This window comes from Benincasa hispida, chromosome 2 (genome assembly GCF_027475165.1).
Source record: "Benincasa hispida cultivar pf3 chromosome 2, pf3_genome.v1.1, whole genome shotgun sequence".
NCBI lineage: Eukaryota > Viridiplantae > Streptophyta > Magnoliopsida > Cucurbitales > Cucurbitaceae > Benincasa > Benincasa hispida.
Window position 1 is genome coordinate 67856117 of NC_143479.1, and position 18429 is coordinate 67874545.

Here is an 18429-nt window from a genome sequence, read left to right on the forward strand (position 1 = left end):
TGTCTATTTTAGGTGTCTTGTATATCTATTTATACTCTCCACACTATTGATTAAGGAAAAATACACAAAAGTTTACATGAATACACTATTGTACTTCACACTATTTCATTTTCAACGCTATGAAACATGTGCACAATACGTAGTTTCAACTGGTAAATAATAAAAGGATTGGGTTGTCTCTCTTGTGTATAAGGGGAAGATATTAACACCACACAATAGTCTTAACAAAACTTTACTTTTTTCACGTAAATTTAAAGAAATTGGCCTTTTCCAAAAAGAAATAAAAGAAAATTCATGATCAAAGAACAAAAATACATGAACAAACACTTAAACATACACTTCACAAAAACATTATTTGAGAACATTATTCAACAAATTCCACGCCACAAATATTTCAGGTGTATGTAATGGTTGTGACTCTAAATTTGTAATAACACATTCTTTTTATTTTTAATAATAAACTAAATATATGGGCAGAAGCATAATTTTCATAAACTAAACATGCTTTACAAAATGAAATTTATGATAATGAATTATGTCACTGAATAAATGTAAATCAACATACTAAAAATAAAGATGTGACGCAAAAGAAAATAAATATACTAAAAAAGCAAGGGAGATAAATAAAACAAAAAGAAAAAAAAAATTGTTTAACCATAAAGATAAGATAGGAGAGAATAAAATGAGAAAGAAAAAGAGTAGGGAATGCTAAGGAAGCTGAGAAAGTGAGAGAGGGAGATATAACATAAGGAGAGGAGAAAAATGTGTGGATGATGACAGTAAGAGATGTGGGATATGAAGAAAAAAATTGAAGGTATTGGAATCAATAATTAGTTTATCAGGTATTTTTTTTCTTTATTTTTGAAAAGCTAGTAAATTTTAAATTATAAATATAAACCCAAAAAATAATAAAAATAAAGATGATAAAATAACATACCAAAAAGATTTAGGGGTTTACCATAGAAATATATTATTAAAAAAGAAAAAACAAAAGAACTAATGATGGGAATTGGGAACAAACATTGTCTAAACCAAATAATCATAATCAAAGATGTTTGACAACATTTATATTACAAACACAATGAAAGTAGTAGAAATCACTTGCAAATATAAAGAAATCAAACAAGGTTTATCATGACCATTATATGCATTAAAAACAAGATCAGGGCTGATCATACATAAAGAAGAGTGTATATTTATATGGTCATTTGTTGGATTCACTTGGGTTTTGGCAATAACTTGGTCTGATGTATTTGAGAGTACTGGGTTGCATCATCCACTTCATGAATGTTTGAAGCTTGAGCTACATATTAAAAAATAAAATAGAAAGATAAAATCATACTTTTTTGGGACATTTGAGCTTGACCTATAAAACTCCTTGAGTTTTGGTTTAAGCCTTGCATTTCGGTTCTTGACTTTTCAAACTCAACATCGTAGTCCTGAGATTTTGGAAATACACTTTATTAACTTATGCTTTCAACTTTCCATCACTATTAAATAGAAAGTTAATTATTGCATATTTTTTATAATACTTTTTTTTTTTTTTTTTTTTTTTTTTTTTTTTTTTTTTTTAATAATGGAGGATCAAATCTCAAACCTCTAGCTAAGGAAGAAGGCTATTTGAACTATTGTTAAACTAAACTTACTTTGACAAATAATCTAACATTCGTTTAGGGATTAATTGGTTATTTATGTCATATATGCATGTGACAAGAAATATATAAATATACATGACTCAAGTTGGTTAAGATAGACATCTTCAACTAAAAGATCAGAAAACATCCAATCAACTTTGTATTAGTTAATGTTTGTAATTTATCAACTAAGATGTGGAGTTTGTAAACTCGAGAACCAAAGTGCGAGCTAAGTATATGTTTGGGAGTGATTTTAAATCGCCTAAATCACTTTTGTCATTTTTAAAACCATTATTAAATACACTTTTAACCGCTCCGTTGAATTCTACGTGTATAACAATTTAGAACCTTTTTACTTGGACACATTTCAAAAAGCTAACCTCAACCAACTTTGATCAAACAAGAAAGAAAAAGTTTGGAGAAGCTCTCGACGACAATGACAACGTAATAGAGAAAAATTACTAGGAAGAAGAACTGGACAATTTAAGTAAGGTTAAGCTCAATGCGAGTCTATGTCCACTGTACAAATAGGAGTAGCTAAAAGAAGAAATTTTTATAGAAGTTTCTACTCTCTCAAATAAGTATTTCACTCTGCCTCTTTTACAATTAAACAGACTTTTATTTATAGATGAGTACATAACTATTAATAGCTGATTGTTACTTTCATAACAAAAATAAAATTTCTTCTCCACACTCAAATTAATTTAATATTAAATAAGACATTGTTAAATGCAATTTTCATATATTTAAAAGATTAAAAACATGTTTTATAATAATTTTTAAAATGAAAAAGTTGATTTTAACGATATTAAAATCACTCCCAAAAATACTATAATCCAATCCTTAAAGATCAATAGTGATAGAGAAATCACTGCAAATACCTCGATAGTTAACCACAGAGTCCAGTAATCCCTCATTAATGCGCAACCTTGGAAGATCATTACTCTCACCAAAATTATTTTGCATAAATCCAAAGTTTCCTTGGAAAGCTTCATCTCCCATGACTTGATTAATTTCCGCCAAATTATTGGCCTGTTTTTGGCACATAATATTAAGTTTAAGCTTTCATTTGAATAGACAGAAAACGAAAGAGAAGATAGAAATTAAACCTGAACGGTTCGATCATCATTAATTGGAACATTATCAACAATACATTCCTCAGCATTCTTAACCATCATGTTCCATGTCTTGTCTAACACTCTCTTTCCAAGCATCTACACATGTATATATGAAAATAAAATGTGAAAACTTACAATCATTTAAAATAAATTTTCAAATTACAAATTCAATTTCTTCGTTAAGTACCATTCTAAGAGTTGTAGGATTATTATTTTTTTGATAAGCCTTCAAGAAATCCCCCACAGTCTTTATGCCTTGGGACGATAAGTTTTTGTGATATATACCATCTTTGGATATCCCTTCGAGTCGCCATATTTCATCTTCCCTACGTGGAGGGTGATGCTTTTGGTTCCCTAATAAAAATTATATATATATAAAAAATAATTATAGGATAAATAATAAATAATTATTTTCAATGACAAAACTACTAAAAATATTTTTAGATATAGCAAAATATTAGATAGATAGTGTGATTGTACTATATTTGTAAATAAATTTGCTAATTTTATCATATTTGAAAACTATATATATATATATATATATATAAATTGAAGGAGAGAGAGAAATAATTATACCTTCCCCTCGTTGATCCATAACTCTAAAGGGTCGAGAAACAGCTTCTCCAATCCTACCAAACTGGACTTGAGATTTTTCATCTTTGATTCTCGCCCCCAAACGGAACATCTTTGATTTCATCCAACTTGAATTGTCAGTTACGATTAGATTCTTGACGAAGCCAACTCCGTTTTGTAGGTAAAGTTGGCGATCACTACCAATGATCAAAGGTCGTTTACCATCTCTTGGAGTCAAGATGCTTTTGTCGAAATCACTCGATGTCCAGGGTGTTTCGTCATCTTGTCGTTTGCTAGAATCGAACTCTCCAAGGATGAAGAACTCGACTAAGGCAGACGACGATGGACCAGTGGAGATGATAGTGTTGGAGTTGGTGGCATCATGGATTAAGACTTTCAGTGGCTCACCATGCTCAGATTTTATCTCGTTGTTTGTGAAAATGAGAGGGGAAATTGAATTGGAAAAGCATAACTTCAACTTCAATGTTTTAGATGTTGTAGGTACTTCCCCTTCTTCACTCTCATGTTGTTCGCTATTTTTTTATAAAAATTTGGACAAGGATATGAAGCACTTTGTTAAATGTATGTGAGAAACACACAAGAACCAATCAAAACTACATATTAATGAAGCACAATACAAGAACTGCTAAGAGACTGATTCTCTTGAACTCTTTGAATTACTTCACTTAACTTTATTTTGCTTCGTTATGTTAGAATATCGATATAATATTAGAATCAATGGACGATTTAACAAGTTATAAATGAAAGAGATGAGTACTTGCATATTAATTGTGAATAATAAACATAAACAAATTTGAATAAATTGTGTAATTAAAAGACAACACTAACCTTGGTGATGGTGAAAGGGAGTAAATGCGAGAGATCATCATCCTCTCTATTTCCTTGGATACCTATAAAGAAATTGATTAATTAGATGTTTGAATTTTTGCATTAACATAGAGAACACATAATTAAAAGAGAAGAAAAATATTGGACGTTCCAAAAAGTACGTTAAGAATGTGTTAACTTAATTGAGATGTTCTAGTACATCCACTCATCTCTCCCTTCTCTCTAATATTTTGTTCAAAGAAAAAACGAAGAAAAATACGGTATCATACCTGTTGGCGAAATTCATGTTCCATTTTAGGCCATGTTTCGACAAAGATACGGTTAAGTACTTCTCCCATCACAGGTTCTTTTATTTGAGGCCACCATCGAGCAACCATATGCTCAAATACAGCTCCAAAACTATAAAATAAAATAAAATGATAAGGTAAAATAAGATAAGATGTAAAACACTCGCAATCCAGCAGATCAAAATTAATATTCATTGGAAAAAAAAATTTGAACTTGTAAAAGAGAGAAAATAAAGAATAAAAAGAGAGATCTAAACAAAATAGTAAGACAAGAACACAAACCCACCAAGTTGGAGGAAAAGAGCTATGGTAACTTGTCATGGCGTAATCTTGAACCTTTGGAGCTTCATCGGAAGAGGCTCTCCTCTTCTTGTTTCTGTTAGTAGCGGCGGCACCGATCGGATCCATTGAATTCTGGTACGCTGAGATCGAGTGGCTGAGATTATTGATGATCTCAAGATAGGGTTAACATCACACTCGTTGTCCATTTGAAAAATATTCAATGTCAACAAAGAGAGTTCAGAAACTTTAGAGAAATTTCTTTGAAGTTTTTGGTCTCTTTTTCACTCATTGTCCATTCTTTTTCTATTTTTTAACTCCAAAACGACGCCGTTCTAAGCACACGATATCTCCAATTAATTATTGAATTTTTAATTGGTTTTTTTTTTTTTTTGGGTTTCACATTTTTCTTGTCTCATATTATGAGCATTGAACCATGCGTATGTGTTTATTTTAATAATTTCCCCATTCGTTACTTTTCATCCATCCAAGATGGAATAACCCGCAAACATATGTTTAATAATAAATTAATCTTGAGTTTATCTTTTTATGAGAAAAAGTTAATAAAAACATTAGTAAAATTTATTTTTTTAAAAGATTAATAAAATTGCAATTTTTTTCCTTCAAAATTGTGAGCTTTTAAAATTTAATTTATTCAATACAATTGCGTCAAATTAGTGACATGGTTTTATTTAATGTCATTTGTTCAATTTCCTATACTTTTCGTTGTCTAATTTCTATCATTGTGCTTTCAACAAATTTTAAATTTAATCTCCAATGCTAGTTTATTATTGATTTTTTTTTTAAAAAAAAAATTTCGTTATCTTTAGCATTTTTATTACAAATTTTGAAATCATATTCACATATTTTATTTTGGGCTAGTTGCCTAAATTGAATTTAAGTCCAAAATAATAGAATATGTAGTACAAGGGTAAAATAATTTATATAAACAAAAAATGGTAAAAGACCAAAAAACCCACACCCAGCCACCATTTTGCGAGGTGCTTCTCGATTTTCTCAAATTGAAAATTATCACTAATAACTACTATTAGTGTGCTATCAGTGGCTATTACTGATAGTTGCTATCAGTGGCTATCATCGATAGCTACTATCAATGGTAGCTTTTTGATTTGAGAAGTGTGCTATCAGTTGCTATTAGTTACTATCACTAATAGCTGCAATCAGTGAATATCATTGATAGCTGCTATCAGTAGTAGCTTTCAATTTGTGAAGTGTGTTATTAGTTGCTACATCTAATATTGCAAATAGTGATAATGCTATCGGCGATAACTTTTAATTTAAGAAATGTGCTATCAGTTACTATGACTAATAGTTGCTATCAGTTGTTATCAGTGTTGTTGCTATCGGTGAATATCACTGATAGCTATTATTAGTGATAACAACTGATAGCTGCTATCAATGATAGCTTTCAATATGAGAAATGTGCTATCAGTTACTATAATTGATAGTTGTTATTAGTAATGCTACTATTAGTTATAGCTTTCAATTTGAGAAATGAGCTATTAGTTGTTATCACTGATATGTTTCTATCAATGATAGCCAAATTGTGGCTATTGCTAATATGTTTCTATCAATAGTAATGTTTGCATGCTTTATATTGTTTGAATTTGATATCATGTTATACTTGTTTGTAAATAATCTGGTCTTTTAATTAATTTTTTGATACATGTAATGTGTTTGTATGTCGTTATTAATGCAAATAAGTATAGAATGATATCCTTTTACATTGAATGTCATAAAGGATATCATTAATGGTATGGATTAAAGTTAACGGACATGGATTTTGCACAGTTATTCATTGCCAATTAAGAGAAACAATGAAAATGTGTCTACTAGTAAAAGAGATAAAGTTGATGAGGATGATGTTGATTTTGATGATACAATTGGAATGTTTGAGGCTGCACACAACTTTTTTAATGAAAAAATCGATAATTTTGCAGAATTATTAGATGATGCGATGAAACCATTGTACCCAAATTGTAAAATATTTACCAAAATATCTATATTGGTAAAGTTATATAATTTGAAAACTAAATTTGGATGGAGCGATAAGAGTTTCATTGAGTTGTTGGAATTAATGCATGACATATTACCTAGTCCTAATGAAATTCCAACTTCTACTTATGAAGCAAAAAAGATGTTGAGTACTCTTGGAATAAAGTACGAGAAGATTAAAAAATGTAGCAATGTTGTTGCTTGTTTAGAAAAAAAAACTCTCTAATTCAAATGTATGCCCCATTTGTGGTACATCAAGATGGAAGCTTCGTAAAAATTTAAAGGAAAGGGCTAATAATGTCCCAGCAAAAGTCATGTGGATCCCCAATTCTATGATTTGAAAGAACGTTTTGAAGCATAGAAACATCAAGTTTATTTGCATGGCATGCTATAAAAAAAAGAAACAGATAATTTATTAAAACATCTCAAAGATGCTCTATCGTGGAAAAAATAGACAATTTGTGGCCAAAGTTTGGGTCAGAACCTATCATGTAAATATAAGTTCTTTAGTTATTTTTATTTTGCTTTATATGCATACTAATATTTCTAAATTGTTGCTTATTATAGTTATGATTGGGTATTCATTATAATCACTCTTCAAGAAAATTGTGTTTATGTTTTGGACTCTATTCAAAGTAAGGTTCAAGAGGATTTTCATGGAGTTATAAATATGTAAGTGTAACTGAACTTTCTTAGTTCTTAATTCAAGTATTTATGTTTGACTAATGTTTTCAAACTATTTAGTGGATTGGAAACTGATAGGTCTCCAATTATGTTACAATATCAAAAAAGAAAGAATAAAAGAGAAAAGGGGAAGTGGGCGGTGGAATCGGATAAGGTTTATTGTCAAGGTTGTTCGGAGAAGTTGAGGATTAAAAAGAAGGAAGAAACCGGAAGGGAGGGCAAGGAAGTTTGAATATCAGAAGTCAGAAAGGAGAGCTCTCAAGAGTAGGAGTTCAAAAGTCTCTGTCGTGGTAAAGTCATCGCAGTATGTCGCTCATCGTCTACTTCTACTAACCGATTGTGTAGCAAAGTTGAGCGATCGTGTAGTATTTGGTAGACGATCGTATAGAATCTGGTAAGTGATCGTGGAGTAGTTGGTAAACGATCGTGTAGTACTTTGTAAGTGATTGCGAGGTGTTTGTGAGCGATAGTCTAGTGTTACTCAACGATCGTGTAGAGTTTGAAAGCGATCATATAGAGTTTTGTAAACGATCATTGGGAGTTTGATAAGCGATCGTCTAGTCACTATTTTACTCTTATCACTTAATAAAGAATTCATTCATCGTTTAGTTGCTTTTCCGAAAGATTGTATCAACACGTTACAATAATAAAATCCTTCAAGAATCAGTTTCCTAACAAATTGGTATCAGAGCAACCACCTGGGCAAGCATGGTTCAAAAACGTTTTGAAGAGAAACTGGAATAACTAGAATAAGAGATCTCTGGATTCAAAGTTGAAATACATAAATTGCAAACCATAGAGGAGAATTTGGCGTCGTTGGCGAAGAGCGTTGAGAATTTGGGATTGCAGGCAGAGAAACATCAACAAATGCTCTTTTCTTATGTTACAAAAATGGCCAATGGAAAGACAAAAGTGACGGAAGAGGCAGAAAGATCAAATACTCGTAATGTGTGCGCAGCAAATAGTTCGACGTCGAAGAAGATGCGATTTACGACCGAAGAAAATTCAAGAAAGTCGAAATGCTGGTGTTTAGCGGAAGCGATCCAGACGCGTGGTTATTTAGAGCAAACCACTATTTTCAAATTTATAAGTTGACTGAATCTGAGAAGATGACAATGGCGGTTGTGAGTTTTGAGGACGCTACATTAGATTGGTACCCGTCGAAGGAAGGCTGAGAGTCGTCCAAAGACTTGGAAGACTTGAAGAAAAGAATATTTGTGCGATTTTAATCTTTAAGAGAGGGATCGATCTATGGAAGATTCTTGACTATTAAACAAGAAACGACGGCAGAGGCATAACGAAATTTGTTCGATAAGTTAGTAGCATTGTTGCTGCATCTACCGAACGAAGTTCTTGAGGAGACATTCATGAACGGTTTGGTGCCATAGATAAAGGCGGAAGTTGAATGATGGGATTCCACCGGGTTAGCGCAAATGATGTCGCTGGCACAACTTGTTGAAGATAGAGAAAATGCATGGATCAAATTGGGACGAGTGCGAACATACGGAGGTAAGTTCCAAAATTTGAACGCTTCTAAACTCAATACTGAAAAAGTGAGTAAATCAGTAAGCGGAAGTGAACAGAAAGAGGGAGAGAAGATCGGAGAGACATTTTCGATGAGGATCATCACCTTGTGAAGAATATCGAATAACGATAATTAGAGAGAAATTTCGGCAAGAAGATCAAAAGAGAAAAAGGGCTTTGTTTCCGATGCGATGAAAAGTACATGGTTGAACATCGGTGCAAAGGGCAAGAGTTGAGAGAAGTGAGATTGCTTGTCGTGCAAGCGTTTGGAGAGGAGTGGGAGTTACATGAAGAAGACGAAGCAAGAGAAGAGACGTTAGAATTGCGTATGCTGATACTGAGTGAGAGAATTTCATCTATTGCTGAATTGTCTGTGAACTCAATTGAGGGATTGACGAACCCACGAACAATGAAAATTAAAGGGGATATCAAAGAAGAATCGTTGGTGGTGTTGATAGACTTTGGAGCTACACATAACTTCATATCAGAGGGTCTAATGAATCGTCTGTAGTTTAACATCACAGCCACGACCAATTATGGAATAGTTTTGGGATTTGGATCTGCTCTATAAGGAAAGGGAATATGCAAAAATATGGAAATGAGGTTTGGAAATTGGAGAGTGTGTGACAATTTCATAGCATTATAGTTGGAAAGTGTTGACGTGATTTTGGGGATGCAATGGCTACACTCTTTAGGGAAAACAGAGGTTGATTGGCAGAACCTCTATACAATGACGATATGGGAAGAGGCCTTGTGAGTACATCAGAAGCATTTGAGGGTGGCCCAAGAGAAAATGAAGAAGACTGTCAAAAGGGTAGTTGGACAAATAAAACTTTACCTTGAGGACAAGGTGAAAGTGGAGGGGGGAGGTAATGATAGGTCTCCAATTATGTTGCAATATCAAAAAAGAAAGAATAAAAAAGAAAAGGGAAAGTTGGCGGTTGAATCGGTTAAAGATTATTGTCAAGGTTGTTCGGAGAAGTTGAGGTTTAAAAATAAGGAAGAAACCAGAAAGGAGGGCAATGAAGTCTGAATATCAGTAGTGAGGAAGGAGAGCTCTCGAGAGTGGGAGTTCGGAGGTCTCTGTCGTGGAAAAGTAATCGCAGTGTCTTGCTCATCGTCTACATCTACTAAGCGATCATGTCGTAAATCTGAGCAATCGTGTAGCATTTGGTAGGCGATCGTATAGAATCTGATAAGTGATCATGGAGTAGTTGGTAAGCAATTGTGTAGTACCTTGTAAGCGATCGCGGGGTGTTTGTAGGCGATTGTCTAGTGTTACTTAGCGATCATGTAGAGATTGCAAGCGATCGTATAGAGTTTTGAAAACTATCGTTGGGAGTTTGATAAGCGATCGTCTAGTCATTGTTTTACTCTAATCGTTTAATAAAGAATTCATTCATTGTTTAGTTTCTTTTCCGAAAGATCGTATCAACAGGTTACGATAATAAAATCCTTCAAGAATCAGTTTTCTAACAAATACATGACAAGCCAAGCAGGATCTCCAACACTATCAGTCTTCTCCAAAATGAAAATCTATAAAGGTAAATTTGCATTCATTTTTTAACAAATTATGTTCATTCAAACATGAGAATAATTGTTTTCAACTTCGTCATATACAGTGCCTCCGTCAATTAGATTTTGTAGGATGAAGGTACTATGTGCAAAAGTATATACACAAAATAGTGCATAATCCTACTACTCCCATTACTAGCCTTGTCGTAAATTATTTATTTTTTATATACTAGCTTTAATTTAATAAATGATGTAAACTTATGTTGAGTTTATCTTTTTTTTTTCCTTTTTGTAGTTTAATGCAAAAAATGCATACACCCAAGGAGAGATTGACGTAATTCGAACACAATGGGAAAATTTTGTTGGCCAATTTGTGTAAGGATGTACTTTTTTTTTTGGTCTCAATTGAACATAAATGCTAGTTTAGATTGAGTCTTGACGGGTTTTGAGTAAAATATGCAAGTTTAGAATGAATATGAAGTACTAATCGTTGGTTTGTGGCTAGACGAATTGTTATCTAACCATGATCTTTTTATTGGAAGATTTATTTATAATTCTTTTGTTTATGGATATTTGGTGTAAGTATTCAATGGAAGTACTAATTGATATTTGTGAATGAGAGAAATGATTATTAATATTATAGAGGTGGTTGATATTTTTTATTGTAGTTTTAGAGAGGTGGGTGGTTCCATATGAATGTTGGATATGTTAATTATAATTATTGTTCTATGGAAGTGTGTTATCGATATACAAATGTTGGTTAGTGTGTTTATTTCATATTTGATAAGTACTTATCCAATGGATTGAAAATATTAATTCTTGTTCGTGGATAAATTATTATAGAAGTGTGCTTCATTGCAGGTAACTTTATTTAGTTTTGTGGTAGAGTGTATTGTTCTGTCTATTATTATATTCAGGTTTGAGTTCAGTGAATTTATAGGTGGAAGACAAATATTGTTGGCTTGCCATGTAGAATATAACAAGCATGCATTACAATAAATAATTTTTTATATTTTTTTAATAAAAAAGGACATTTCCTGACCCAACACGAGACATATAATATCGTTTTTTACTTTTTGACGACATAAAAAATGGATAGGACAATTTAAAAAATGAGGCATTTTAAAAAATGGACAATAATTGAAATAAATTATAATAGGAAACCGACATTGAAGATGGTGTATGATGGCAGGAAATTAGAAGTCAATTTTACTCGACAACAAAAATCTCATGGACACGGTATGCAATGCATGTTCCTAAGATATGCATTGATAGTCATGCATCGATGATCGAACATAGGGACTTGTATGCGATGACCATGTGCTTTGCCACAAGTTTTCTTACGCTCATGCCAAGTATAATGTGAACGCAAGTTTCTCGGGTAATCCGAGGTCAAACACAGGGACTTGTAGCTATATGTATGCGGTGATGTGCATGCAGCTGTATAAATAAAAGAATGGAGGGGATGTTGTTAAGTTAATCCTACTCCTACTCCTATCTAACAGACAATGCAATGAGAATATGCATGAGAGGTAGAGATACGACAACACTTGACATGAAGTAAATGAATGGGAAAATAGATAAAATACAGAGATGTTTTCATTGCAACCCTTAAGAGTGACCGCAAAGGTAACCTTAGTTAACGCAAACCATGCGATCATGCAACACACATACTATAGTAAACCACCTCTCGGTGCGAATGCTATGGCTTCTAATATTAGAACGCATGCGATATATGCGATAAGTCTATAGAACCTACACATAAGTCTCTATTCTTATTTATGTGATGAAAAAATGACACACACACAAATAAAGTGACCACATAATATCATTCCCATCTCTAGGATGCATGCGATGCAGGTTGACAAACAAAACTTATCTCTAAGTCCCTATCTCTTGCTTATGCAGATCTAATCTCGCTCTCTTGAGTCTAGATTTTAACCTAGCCCTCTCGAGTCATTAGGTTCTTTCTTTAGACTCTCTCTCGAGTAACTCTAAAAGGGTGTTGGGCACAACATAAAACAAGATAAATACATGAACTTGATTGACGCAAAATTATTCCTATCTCTAGTGAACAGTGCATACAATGCTTAATGCGACCAACCACTTACCCTCCCGGGCAGTTAATTGTTGCTGACTTCACTTATAAACAAGCAATTCATTAGCCTATAGATAGGCATTGCAGCAGCTTCACACTAAGCAAATAAGATTACTCACACACTCACGCAACGCACACCTCTCGGTGGGTCACTACATGCTTCTTATCCCTAATCCACATGACTAAGTATGCGATACCCAAGCAATCCCACTAAGTGTTGCAATGAAAGTAAGGACGTTAAGTAAAGAAGATGGAGATGGAGTTGAAGGAAATGTAGAAATGTATTGAACACATTGTGTATTAATTCCTTATATCCTAAATGTCATATAATACAATATAAGAAAAGAAAGGAAAATGAAATGACCGGCTGGAAGCAAAGACTTGCTTCCAGGATGTGCGTGAAGGCTGCCGGTGATGCCATGGATGGGCGGAGGAACTGACTCTCTCGAGATCTAGCTCCGGTCAAAGGCTCTGGTCGTCACTCGGAACGGATGAAAGAGGTGAAGAACTCTCAGCGTCTTCTCATGCATTTTGTCTGGATCACAAGGATCCACCCTAGGCGAACCTTAGGCGAAACCTTGGATCCTTGAATTTTCGCTCATCAGCTTCTATTACAACATTAATTGGACTATTCTGAGTCTGACGTTCAGCACGTTAGTCCTTTCTGAACCTCTACCACTAACGGTGTGGTAGGTGAAATGTCAGCATCAACTTTGGATTTTCTCGAGGTAGATGCGTTGATGAGTTCATTCCACCTACCTTGCGTTGATCCCATTAGAATTCATTGTCGTGTAGCTGTAATCATTCAATGTCCGCATTCGCTTAATATTGTAACTCTACATGATGACCGCAATCATGTGACGAGCACAACTCCCATGCGATAGATGCATACGACTGATTACCGCAACATCCATGTGTTGATCGATGCGTTTGCCTTTACGATTGAGTGTTTCTCTGCATGCGGTCATCTATGCAGTTGTCCAGTTTTCCGTGTTTGTACTCATTTCCTGCATTAGCTACAAAAATAGAAATTGAACGCATAATAATGCAAAATAACGGGTTGGTTGAGATTCAACATGCTGATTGACGGAAACTCTTTTTCTCGTGAATTCCTATATGATTGCTGCATATTCTGCCTAACAACCTTCATAATTCTAAGTAAAAAGTCTAAGATGACATGCATTTCTGCATGTCATCACACCCTCAAACTTAAAATCATGCTTGTTCTCAAGCATGCGTTATACTCAAGAAATTCTAACTCACCTTCATGCTTTCCTTTGCGATGACCAGCTTCTCAGAATATAATTTACACACACCTTTGACCATCACTACAATGCTCTCCTCCACTTTGGCTACTTCTTCAAAAAGATCTTATCTATGTTTAGATCCGGAAAGCCTTTGCTCAAAAACTTTTATTCATTCAACGCAATTTTGTGTTTAGCTTTTGAAAATCCGTTCATTCAAAAAGACTTCACAACTTTGTAAGGGCTTATTCAAATGCAGTGTTGAACCTAGTTACGCCCTTTGTTTTGGCTTACCCCCACGTGTGTCATGCGGGCATCCTACTTCAATTGCGTTCCATATTTAACTCAACTCTTGTCTCGTTTGATTTGCCTTGTGCCAGACAGAGGAGTTGCGCTAATGCACTGATCCTGATGACTTGCCTTCGTTTTGGCTTGCCCCCACATGTGTCATGTGGACATCCAACTTCGAGCAAGTGCCTTTCACAGCTTAACTCTTATCAATATGGGTTTACCCATTGTATTGACAGTGGAGTTATTATTCTCAAAACACAAAGAGGTATACCAGTTCATTTTTTTCACCTACATCCACTCTTCAATTGATCTTCAAGCTTCATTCATCTTCAAGATTACAAACATCAGAAAAATTGAGGTATGCTCTTCTTCAAAACTCCCTCTTAAACTTTATTTCTTTGTATTTTGATATATAAGCTTCACACATAGAAAAGGAATATTATGCAAAACAGTTCTTTTCATGCTTTTTCTTTTTATTATAGACAACTAGAAAAACCGCTGAGTAATATGCTAACTATTTTTATGTTTAAATTATTTTGATAGAAGCTGGAGATTTTGGTTCAGCTTCATAACAAATTTTCCTTTTGAAGAAAAATCTCCTTGAAAATCTTCAATCAAGTAGCTATTTCCTCTTGGTTAAGTCTACTACTCTAAGTAGACTTAGAAATGATCAAACTTAGGTCTCGGTAGGGCTTTAGTTAAAAAATCAACTGCATTCTCTTCAGTTTTTTTTTTTTTACCTTCTGTATGCTGACTATTCCTCTTTCTATAATATCCCTTAAAAGAAAAACTTTACATCAATATGTTTTGTTCTATCATCATACTGTTGGTTCTTTGTGAGGTGTATGACACTTTGATTGTCTCATAGAAGTTCTATTAATTCTTGTTTGTAGCCTAGTTAACTAATTAGACCTTGTAACCATATCACTTCTTTAACAACCTTTGACACAACTAGAATTCAACCTCAGTAGTTGATAGGGCAACTACTTATTGTAGGTTATACTTCCATCTTATGAGGTCTCCTCCTAACATAGAAGAAACCTATTAGAGACTCCTTTTATCACTATCACCTGCAAAATCTGCATCGACATACCCCTTTAAGAATAATTTAGGTGCACTAGAAGTTGTGTATAGAAGGTGATAACTTGTAGAAATACAAGTTTTTTATACCATTTTATTTAGATTATGCGGCAAAAAGAAGGAAAAGTTTCATCGACTGTATAGAAATTATTTTAGAAACGCGAAAATTGTAAAGTTTCATAGGCACACCCGCTAACCCCATTGCGATGGCAAAATGGAATGTCTAAGTCTTTGTTTTGCAGGAAAATAGGTCACCACATGCGACAATCGCTCGAAGACAAAAAGAACAACGCATTATCACAACATACGACAATCATTCAAGAACAAAGAAAGAACAATGCAATCGTAGTGCATGCGACGATCGATCGTGGACTCAAACAATCAATGCATTTCTACCGCATGCGACAATCGATAAAAGATCAAAACAATTACACCGCATGCGGCGATCGATTGAAGATGTAAAGAGCGACGCATTTGGAAGGACTTTTGACATTGTATAGCTTCTGTTATACGATTCTAACAAATTGAACGTGCAGCAGAGCGGACGTTTCCACTATGCCATGGCAGGAATTATCAGCTTTTCAGAGCGGGACCACTGATGTAGAAGAAGCCAAGGTCTATAAATAGCTTCATCAAATTCAAAGAAAGGAGGCTGGTATGAAGAGACAATTTAGAGAAAATCTAGGGAGAAAGACGAGACAAGACCGAAAGTTAAGTCTCTAGAGCAAGCAATTCATTCCCATTCCTAAAGAAGAAGCTCTGTGCAAAGATCACTTTGACTTGGAAAACAAGCCCGAGAGGGAAGCTTTCCATTCCATTCCTACCACACACCGGCAAGCACGTCGTCTTTGATGAGGATCTGTGCTAAGACATTGACATGCTTTCTGTATTTGTTCTCATTTTCTATTCATCTATTGTGTTCATCTCTAATCTTTCATTCATTATCTATAACAAATGCTTATCTTTAGATTTTAATATCATTATCTTATTCATCGTCATCTCTCTATTCTTCACCATACATTCATCATCCATTTTCTTTGTCATGTATAACTAATCCCCCAAGGTAAAGGGGAAGGATTAAGCAAGTAATTTAATCCTTGTTGAAGAAATCGGCTGAGTTTATCTAAAGCATGTTCAACGACATCTTCACCTATGAGAGCAAAAGTGAAGATGTTATTCCACCTCTCGAAAGAAGGTTGGAAGAATGCGTTAACTAAAGCGAGAAGTAATTCCAGAGATGGAAACAACCTTGCGTTCATCACGTTCGTCCCTGTTTCACCATAGACATATGGGAACCCGACCGATCACTGAAAGGTGTAAGCCAAGGGAAAGCGGAACCTGAGTTGCGTTCTCAACAAGATTGACGAACTTGCGATATCTTTTCCCTCTACCCATTCTCTTTCTGACACACTTCACAAGACTTGCCACCGCATTCATCAGATACTTTTGCACATCTTCACAGCCAGTCCTCAACTTGTATATTTAATTATTTATTCATTTATTTGTTATCGCATTCTACTTTATTATCGCATTTTATTATCACCGCAATTTATGTTATTACCGCATTTTAATTTATCACCACAATTTATTTTACCGCACTTTACTTATCACTCGATTTTATTATCACAATTTATTTTATCATTGCTTTACTTTCATTATCGCATTTTACTGCTTACCGCATTTACTTTTCAAATCAATTCAAATCATTTCATTATTCTTTTCAAAGAGCTCCTCCGCAACACCCTCCTCACCAAGAGCCCCCACCGCAACTCTAAATTTGGGGGTGTACCACCTTCTCCACAATTTTGCACTCTTTTTTGCAGTCAAATCAATTTTTTCTTATATAGATAGTTGTACCTTGTATTCTTCTGTACATACTTATAATTTTGTGTTGCGATCATTATAATTCTTTGTGTACTTAGACAAATTTTATACCACTGAGTAATCATTCTTTCCTTATACGTTGGCCTCTTTATTTTTATCATCCTTTGTCAATTTATTGCGGTAATTCTTTTCTTTTCTTTTGCGATGTTTATTTGCGCTGCCATGATGAGTATAATGCGTAACCTTAGCGTAATTTATTTATACATTACATTTTCTGTTTAACACTTAGACAATTCATCGCAATACTCTTCTTTACCTTCTTTATTATAAAACTCTGCTCAAACCTTCTTATCAAAATTTTGACTAAGTGTTTTGTCTTTTCTGTCCAAAACAACGTAATAAGGACATTGCACATCTCTAAATTTGGGGGTGGGAAAGATCTAAGTAGATGCGATCATATCAGGCAAATGCGTTCATCATCATAAAAAAATAATAATAATAAAATAATAAAAAAAAAACTTCGCTGTTAGCGCAAGGGAAAATCCCAACCTGACAAGAGTTAAATCGTGAAAGGAACCTGCTCATAGTTGGATGTTCGCATGTCACTCGTGGGAGCAAGGAAAAACGAAGGTAGGTTACCAGAATTGACGCAATAAAACAAAAAAGAAGAGAAAATAAGAATAAAAGAGATAACTCCACTGACCAGCAAAAGTAAAACTTGGCTAAGGATCAACAGTTGAAGTTGAGCTTGGTACACTACCGACGTTGGATGCTTACATGACACCCATTGAAGCAAGCCAAAATGAAGGGTGTAGCCATGATCAACGTTCTCTATAGGATGACGCAAGCCAGACCACCGCATAAAAGACGCACTTCGTTGTTTTCACAAGAATAGGTAAAACATTCTTTTCAAAACAAGAAGAGAACTTTGGGCAGAGGTTTGTCATAGATAAGAATAAAGTAGAGCATGTTGAAAAAATGTCAAAGGATAGAAGGAACTTGTAGGTTTGAGAAATTATGTAGAGGTGGAGCATTCGGAGTAGCCGATCGACGCAAAGTTAGGAGAGGATTTAAGCTAAATTGCCTTAGTCGAGGATATGCTTGAGGAAAAGCATATATCTAAATTTGGGGGTATGATAACTTGTAGAAATACAAGTTTTTTATACCGTTTTATTTAGATTATGTTGCAAAAAGAATGAAAAGTTTCATCGGCTGTATAGAAATTGGTTTAGAAACGTAAAAATTGCAAAGTTTCGTAAGCACACCCGCTAACCCCATTGCGATGGCAAAATGGAATGTCCAAGTCTTTGTTTTGCAGGAAAATAGGTCATCACATGCGACAATCGCTGGAGGACAAAAAGAACAACGCATTATCACAGCATACGGCAATCATTCAAGAACAAAGAAAGAACA

General features: G+C 34.2%; 1 protein-coding gene across 2 annotated transcripts; it reads right to left on the reverse strand.

Annotated features, from left to right (window-relative positions):
• Nucleotides 1–1009: 1009 nt before the first annotated feature.
• LOC120071630 (calmodulin-binding protein 60 G-like) lies at nt 1010–5069 on the reverse strand. Of its 2 annotated transcripts, none has more exons than XM_039023989.2 (8): nt 4748–5069; nt 4444–4573; nt 4175–4236; nt 3329–3858; nt 2940–3106; nt 2744–2848; nt 2516–2666; nt 1010–1439 (listed from the first exon to the last, which is right to left on the reverse strand). In XM_039023989.2, the coding sequence occupies exons 1-8, from the start codon at nt 4867–4869 to the stop codon at nt 1426–1428; spliced, it is 1281 nt and encodes a 426-aa protein (XP_038879917.1). In that variant the 5' UTR covers nt 4870–5069; the 3' UTR covers nt 1010–1425. The 2 variants fall into 2 exon arrangements, with proteins under 2 accessions (XP_038879917.1, XP_038879916.1); XM_039023988.2 differs by having other exon boundaries at nt 1010–1303; nt 4748–5064.
• Between the last annotated feature and the right edge of the window lie 13360 nt (nt 5070–18429).

Excerpts from the sequence above, each read along its gene's own strand:
- LOC120071630 (XM_039023988.2), bottom strand. The coding sequence starts at position 4,869 with ATGGATCCGATCGGTGCCGCCGCTACTAACAGAAACAAGAAGAGGAGA. Across the intron at positions 3,107-3,328 it reads TATGGATCAACGAGGGGAAG|GGAACCAAAAGCATCACCCT; the intron begins GTATAATTATTT and ends AATTTTTATTAG. Across the intron at positions 2,667-2,743 it reads ATGATGATCGAACCGTTCAG|GCCAATAATTTGGCGGAAAT; the intron begins GTTTAATTTCTA and ends TGCCAAAAACAG.